Below are 8,512 nucleotides of genomic sequence, written 5' to 3'. Positions count from 1 at the left end.
GCCAGGGCATGACTGTATCAATTATAAACAACGAGATATGTAGGTATACTTCTGACTATAATTCAAAAATACTTGTGCCAAATGAATAATACGCAAACAACAAATATTTTTTATTCGAAAAAATTCTATTCCATGTATTTGTATGCAGATATTATAAATACATGCGATGACACGTGACATGAAATTTATATAGTTGTTAGGCCAACAAAACCAATATTTCTGTTTCTGGTCATCTTGCGCGTCATAGCCGCTTCCTTGTGTCTGGTGTTGAAAATGATGAAATATTTTCATGGAAAAATCAAAATAAAAGCACGCAACAATTTTAGAATAAAAAAATACATTGATCCGATTTCTTTTTTATTTATTTGTTTTTAATTACTAGGTTGGTACATCAGAACTCTAATTTTTACATACTAGTCTAAGATTAAAATATACGAAACATTCGGTCCCAAAACGCAGACCATATTCACTCTGAAACAACTAATTTTTGCGATCTTCGTTTTTACGTAATGTGATTTTATTTCACAACGACCGAGAAAGGTGAATAAACACGCTGGTAATCATTCAAATGTCCCACTCTAATATTGCTGTACGATACCGACAAGGGCAAGTATTCATTGCGGTCAATGAAACTGGAAAATCACGTGACAAAGGCACTTCCGCTATCGATGTTTCTTTCATAGCAAGTTATGTTATTTATAAGTCCTCCACTATGAATTTTGACAAGCTCCAAAGCTGGGGAACATCGTAAAAATGTTTTCACTGCCATAATAATGATGCTGCAGATGCTACGTTTTAATAATACCAACAGATAGAATATTGAATTTATTACGCTGATTAACGGGAACATCAATTAACAGATCTTGAGAAAATATTAACAACACAATATCAAACAAATATAATGTAATACGAACAAACACAACTCAATTATATACTGAGATTTAAAAGAATGAAATTTCGAAAAAATATTACATTTAGATGAAATGTCACCAAAAGTCGCCATGCAGCTTAATAGGGATGACTGTTTTCTGCAATTAACTAAGCATCATTTGGTTTTAAATGTCTTTGCGTCTCAGATGCCTTCAAGTTGTTGAAACAAAAAAATAAATATTACGTACTAAGAATTGCAGGACAGTCATAGCATTGACCTACAAAACCAAAAGAAATGTGTTGGTACATGGTCATAACAAGAATTGCTTGATATTATAAAGAACACTGAGGGGTCCCAGAAGTGAACCCTTGGGCCCGGGGACAACTGACGATGCATTGAACCCACAGACTAGAATGAAAACGGAAATACTCATATATTCAACAAATACATATTACAACGATTACATTTCTCTTTAGTTCTAGTACAAACCGCATGTAATTGGTGCAAAAACACTAGCTGATTATCAGACTGATTCAAAACAATAATAATCAAAACACAGGTATATCTAGACTTAGCCCTGCGTACAGTGTTGTGTGTACGGGGACGCGTTCGGTTGATAGATGTCCCCATCCCCGTACACACAGCACTGTACGCAGGGCTAATCTAGACTGTCCTCAGTCGGTCCTAATGTAATTGTGTATCCTAGACATTCAAACGCCGAACGCGTTTGCAATTTATTCACGCCTATTACGTTTATACACAATATTTATTAATAATAACAGATTGATATTAGGTACGACCGACTGTTGACAGTCTATTAAAGGTACATCAAAACAGCATTATTACCTGTAACAAAGTTGTCACCAGAATTAGCAGTAAGAAGGGCTTTTGGTTCGTTGCTAATGTTCGAAAATCTTAAAATTGGGCGTCAAATGAATCGTGAAAATGGCCGTCAAAACAACGGCTTATATCCGTATACTTCAACTATGGGAGTAGTTTACTGGCGCTCACTATTTGATTTTTAAAATTAGACACCGTCACTCTTTATTTAAAAAATAGGGTAATTGACTCATTTGCTTTATGTGAAAAAAATTGTCGTCTACCATGGGGAGATTATTTTATGAGAACAACGTCATAACTCAGATGTCTGAGGTGATAAGCAGCGGAATTCAGGCCCGTAGTTTGGGAGGGATTCGGTCGAACCCCCTAAATTTTGGAAGTGAATAGATTTATGATTGTAGATTAGAACATAATAAAACAGACAGCATTAATTAAAATAATTATCATTGTTTAAATCACTTGACTCCGTAATGAGTAATGCATAGTAAGATGCATTTAGGTGGCAACGAGCTTTAAATGTCAATCGTGAAGTTATGCCGTCTCGGCTCAACAGCAGCCAACCAAAACAGGTTGTTATAAATAGACAGGCTTTTATTCGGTTTTTCCGCGATGGTGTAATGAAGATCGCGTTCAAGCACCTGATGTTAAATATTAAAACAACATTGAAACAATAATGGTAGTCACTATCTGAATGATGTGGTGGTCCTGAATAGGCAGTTTGTCTTGTGCTAATTTTCGCTCAGTCAGTAAAGTGTGGGGATCGAACGGGATTGACACGACAACACCACACTGTACTTTCCTAGTTTGGTTCATTAGTTTTGCATTCTTCAAGTTAATGATGGCATATATCACTGTTTTGTTCCAAGTGTATCAGCCAAATGTAGTTAACTTATTGTATTAGTACGTGTAGCCTCTGTTATTGAACAATGGTGTACAGCTACGGGTTGAACATATCATTAAAAAAATGCGCCCGAAGATTTATCATCACGAGTTGTATAGGTCGAAGAGCTTTTTGCAGCCAACAATTTACCCCACAGTGTTGCTTCAGCACTGAAACTATGCGACGAATCATAAATTGCAAACATATTTTTTTTATGTCTCAGAAAATTTACTATATTTTTAGTGGGTTCATAAAAGGAGTTGTAGTCATTGAAGTCTAATGAGACCGCTGCTAAACTGCCACTGTATGCATATTATTTTACCGCCCTCTAAGAACAGATTTACAGTGAACCAAATATATTTACATACTGTAAGAAACTTGGTAGTATGCCATTGGTTAGTGCATTTAATTTGTTTGATGCAATCATTGTGCCAACTATTTCTTATGGTGCGATATGGGGGTACGTAAATTCGGAAATCGAGAGGGTACAGATAACATTTTGCAGATATCTACCCGGTACTTAGTATTAATAGTTGTACAAACAATGTAGCGATGGCTGCTATTGTGCTGTGGTTATTTCAAGCGTTGTATCTCATAATGGTTAAAATTACTGAAACCCCAAAACATGTTATATCATGCTTAAACGATTAGACAAGACCGGCAGACTTGCTTGGGAAACCCACATAAAAATCTCCTGTTCAAATATGGTTTCGACATTGTCTGGTTTGAAAAACAAGTTGGAGAATTTCACAATCATCCAGGCTGTGTACTTTTGGAAAAATCAAAGTAGTATTATAACCTGGGAGATTTATTGGCAAGCAATTATAGACTAAAATATATACTGACGAGTATTTGCTGTTTTTGGCCATAAACATAATGTTGAGTTAGGCAGACACACAACAATACAGTTAGATCAATATTTTTTAGTTTTTGCAGTGATACGTTCGAATTTAGCATGGTAGAAAATGAAATTCACTTTGTTTTTATATGTCCATTTTATAATGATCTAATAACCCTATGCAATTTTGCAAATACTGACAGTCTGGGCTTACTTCGTCGCTACACAAACTGCCACACCATATATCAAATAGCTCTGTATCTTTTAAAAGTTTTCAAGCGACGAGACGAATATGAATTCAGCTTAACTTAATACCATATGTTTACATGGATGTTGTATTGTGTTTAAAACGTGCTATGCACTTTTCTACCCATTACATTTTGTACGATAGGCTGAGGCCCTGTACAGAAATAAAATTACATAATACAAAATTGACTAAAATGAATAATTGTAGACAGATTTCGACATAAAATCGTGTCAATTTTATGTGCGCTAACATCTGTCAAGAGCGAAAAAACTCGTAAGTATAGCCTTCTACCTTAAAATACTTAGACAATAAAGCTAAGATAAGTACAGTCTTGTCTTTTTTGTGTACAACATTTTGCCGTAGTGGATCAATGGTGTGGATGTGTTTGAGGAATGGCTCAGGACCCCTTCTCTAAAATGGTAAAATAGTTCAAAGATTTTATGTGAAATATCTTACCAACGTAACACAAAGTAAATCAATTGAATTTAAAACCGATAATATGAAAATGTCTGTAAAAGAGTTCAAATACACTTTTTGAATATTATAAAATTCACACATTTCACATCAAATTTATAATTGTTGTTTTCGAACCCCCTGTTCAAAAGTGCTGGCTACGGGCCTGTGAATTGCTATATCGCAAAAGAGTCTGGGAGCAAGAATCTAAGTAACGTAAGAAATGAAAATCCAAAATACTATTCAGCGACATGTCATCATTATATTTTTTACCGCTACACATTAGATTTGGTTTATTACAATGTACATATATACATCTGTGTATGTTCCGGACAAGTGATAGACAGCGTAAGTCTGAGCCACTGCCCTCAACGATAGCATAGCAGCATGTGATTTTCTGCAGTAAGGGGTAGACCATTTTAAATCATGGGTATGGCAAGAAGAAGGAGACACTAAGAGAGAAACAAACCATGCATGGTGTTGCCACAAAAAATAACAACCTTAAAAACATCAAATGTATCGGAAATCACAAAAATACCATTACAATGACGAAAGATCGACACAAGCTGATAAGAGCCATCCCACAGCAAGTACGGTGCTGGCTGGGAGTGGCCAGTGTCAACAGATAGTGCAAATTATAGGATTACTGTGAAACATGTCTTTTTAGCGAACTTAGCGAGAGAACTAATTCGTTAACTTAAGATGTCGCTAATTGGCTTGGGGATTTGTATACAGTAATCCACAACATAAAAATCTGGGGCGCTTCCTAATTACACTTGACAGTTTTCCTTTGTTTTTATGGAGGTGATATCTGCCTAATTTTTTTGGCGAGCGTCAGAAAAGTATCATGAAAACAGGAAATCAACAATGAAAAGAGAGATTTGCTAAATCAGCATTTCGCTATTACGTCATTTTACAACAATTCGCTAAAATTGCATGTCGCTTTTTCAACATGTTTTACACAAATTTGTTGAAGGGGGAATTATGTTGACTTTGTCGGGACTGTGATTGATCATTGAAGCAACCAGTGTCATGTAGGTAACACCCTCGACCTTCTCAATCTGATTAAAATCCGATGTAGGTACGAGGCTCCAATTTGTTGTTTATTATAATTTTTTTATGATTCTTTATATAATATTGATTTGTATACGACATATTCAAACTAAAACACAATTAAATATTATATAAAGAGTCATAAAAACAAAAAAAAACAAAAAATGGAGCCTCATGCCTACATCGGATTTTAATCAGATTGCGACCTTCTAAAGTCCACGGTAATACCGCGGGATCGAGAGTCGCCATCTCCCTTTCGCGTGCTGTACCTAGGCTAGGCTATAGCAGGGAGCTCCCTGGCTATAGCAAGTTATTTAGTATCTTCCAGAGCAACTTTTTTTTGACACAAGATTTCAAATAATTTCGTTATTGGAGATACGCTGACGACATCGTTACGTTCTAAACAATATATATAGAAGTTCTGTTGGAAATAAAAATAAAACAATCTACAACTATTGTTGTGGACGTGCCAAAACATTGAAGCATTGCACACCCGTATTAGAGAACTCCATTGTTTTCTCGATCGTATACTTAATTAGATTTGTTTTTAAATTACCTCTATTCTCAGACATATGCCACAAGCGTCCAAAGTAGCTACGCACGGATTTACAACGTAGGGAGAGGACTCAGGTAAAGTGCGCTGTCGACTTCGCGCCCCTTACCGAATTGCAAGTGTATCTACATGTATTGATATACATCAAACAATACTAAACACCTCCTCCTAAATTAACCTTTTTTATTTGTCCTTTTGCTTTTTACAGTTCTGTATCTTGAATTCTGTATTTTATAATTGTGTTTTTGTGTGTGGATATAATGTTCGTATATTGTTGTGAGTTCTGTTATAGTGAGTCCATGTTCTCTTTGTTATGTAACCATTTTAATTCTTCCGAAGAGATTTCGCGGTTACAGAACTTTCGCGTTCACCCCTCGTTTACGCAACTTATATTTATTTTTAAAGATTTTTTCATCGGAATGGCAACAGGCTGCAAGCAAGTATAATTGAAACTAAAAACTACACATACTCGTCCATATAATTTTACAATTAAAAACAATAGTGTTGACTAAAAGTGAAATTAAATATAAAGGCAGCGTTTTGTTCGATATACTTTTCTATATGATAAGGCGCACATAACCGGCAAAGCAGCTGTCCCAAACCCAGATCACCACGTGCCAGATCACTGAAGAACTAAGATCACTGTCACCATGACCTCAACGTCTGGTAGCAGGTCACCAGTCACGTGGTAAACATATGACACGTGATCATTTCAACATGGCTGACTGAATGAAGTGGTTAAGTTTCATTTGTATGTTTTGGTGACAGTGCCTTTATTCTGGCACTGAAATGTACAATTTTCAATACAGAAATCAGGTAAAAACTTTGGAATCGTAAGACATTCTGGTAGTTACTGTGCATCTACCAAAATCAACGAAATCGTCTCTTTGATTTCTACTTCCGGAAGCCAGCACTGCTGATCGACCATCACTCAAATCTGAGGGAGGCGTTGTCTGTTGCTAGTTGAGGTGCCAGATCGGGAGATATCATCGAAAATAAACTCCTGTAGTTGTGCTGCAACCTATAGTGTTCAGGTTATTGGTGCAACTATGACAGATTTTCTGGCTGAAAACAATCTTTGCGGGCAAACAATATTAAAACTGGTCTCTCGGGGCAATGCAATAATTGCGGAATTATTACGGTTGTCGGAGTTCATTCCGCCGGTGTTCAAATTAGAACACAAAGTTGAACAGGTCAAATATGGAGATATATTATGCGACTTCAGTTATTTCAAAGGATCAGAGTATTATGATAGTAAAATAGACTCGAATGCGGTAAGTGGCTGCTTTATTACATCTATAATGAAATCTGACATTTCAGTTCTGTTATTTGCTGTATTAAAGCTTGTTAAAATAAATTATACAATTAAACTACTCATACAATACAAGACAATCATATACATCTTATATTATTTTCAGTTCAAACAGTTCACTGTACATTTGTATGTAGGTAAGAGTTAATTAGGATCACCTCACCTATAATGCTAACCATGCACCGGTTGTGCTGCTTCCTCATTTTAATTGTATATGCCCCTCTTCTGGACAAGTATGGTTATTAGGGAGGGGATTGGGATGGAATGTTTGGGTTTACGATAGGTTTAACTTTTTTTTTATGAAATATGGCATTATTTAAGGCAATTTTCAGGTCAATTTTGCCACCCAAAATACCCATAATTCTTTATGATAGAACATCATTACATGCAGTTTGGTGCTGTCAACTGTGTTCGTACTTCAACAACTTCGACTGGCTTCCATGTGAGGTAGTTTCTTGTGTTCTGTTTTTCATACTTGAGTTCTTGATATACAGAAGTTGCTGTTTATGTTTTTTTTTCTTTCATATCTTGTCTTGTAGGAGTGTCCTGTCCGTGATTCGAACTTGCAATCTTTGAGTTCCCAGCGCACTGTCTTGTCCACTGTACCACGAGTGTGTGTTTGCATTTGATAAGACTATATAGTGTGTATATATATAGAAATACAACATATTTCTATTATTGAGTTACAATTGTCCAAAAAATTGCCAATTTTGTGTTTTTACTTGTGTAAACTATATGCATGCCATAACCCGTTAATTAATGTACATCTTGCCAATTGGGTGTTTGTCATTTGCGTTGCCCATATCTGACCCGACCCTAACCCTAATGCCAAGACACGTTCCTGTTAATAATTGCTCAATAATGATACTCTGTTGTGCACTGTCTGCAGGTAAGTTGCATTGATGTCAACTGATTAAACAAGTCGCGTTTAAGTAATTTCCATTATTAACAAGTGGTTAAATTGTGACAATAAATGTGCGGACAAATATTTTAGACTTATTTTGGTGTAGACAGCTCTCATTTAATTATTTTACACCATTACAAGTTGTTAAATTGAGAGAATATATGTCTCAACAAATATTTAATACTTAGTTTGGTGTAAACAACTCACGTTTGATTTGAGACTTATTTTGATGTAGACAGCTTTCGTTTGATTAATTCCTACAATTACAAGTTATTAAATTGAGAGAATAAATGTGCGGACAAATATTTTAGACTTATTTTAGTGTAAACAACTCGCGTTTGATTAATTCCCACAATTACAAGTTGTTAAATTGAGAGACTAAATGTGTGGACAAATATTTGAGACTTATTTTGGTGTAGACAACTCTCATTTAATAATTTTACACCATTACAAATTGTTAAATTGAGAGAATAAATGTATGGACAAGTATTTGAAACTTATTTTGGTGTAGACAACTCTCATTTGATTAATTCCAACAATTACAAGTTCTTAAATTAACAG

General features: G+C 35.4%; 1 protein-coding gene across 1 annotated transcript in view; it reads left to right on the top strand.

Annotated features, from left to right (window-relative positions):
* The first annotated feature begins 6,441 nt into the window (after nucleotides 1-6,441).
* Nucleotides 6,442-8,512, top strand: part of LOC100375426 (WASH complex subunit 5-like) — a 33,548-nt gene continuing 31,477 nt past the window's right edge. The window contains exon 1 of the mRNA XM_078010016.2: nucleotides 6,442-7,009. Coding sequence (XP_077866142.2) covers nucleotides 6,785-7,009 — 225 coding nt within the window. The 5' untranslated portion in view covers nucleotides 6,442-6,784. The remainder of the gene's footprint in view (nucleotides 7,010-8,512) is intronic.

The sequence above is a fragment of the Saccoglossus kowalevskii genome, chromosome 18 (genome assembly GCF_978046115.1).
Source record: "Saccoglossus kowalevskii chromosome 18, keSacKowa6.1, whole genome shotgun sequence".
In the NCBI taxonomy this organism is placed as follows: domain Eukaryota; kingdom Metazoa; phylum Hemichordata; class Enteropneusta; family Harrimaniidae; genus Saccoglossus; species Saccoglossus kowalevskii.
Note: the sequence above shows the minus strand (reverse complement) of the source record. Positions and strands in the feature narration are given on the sequence as shown.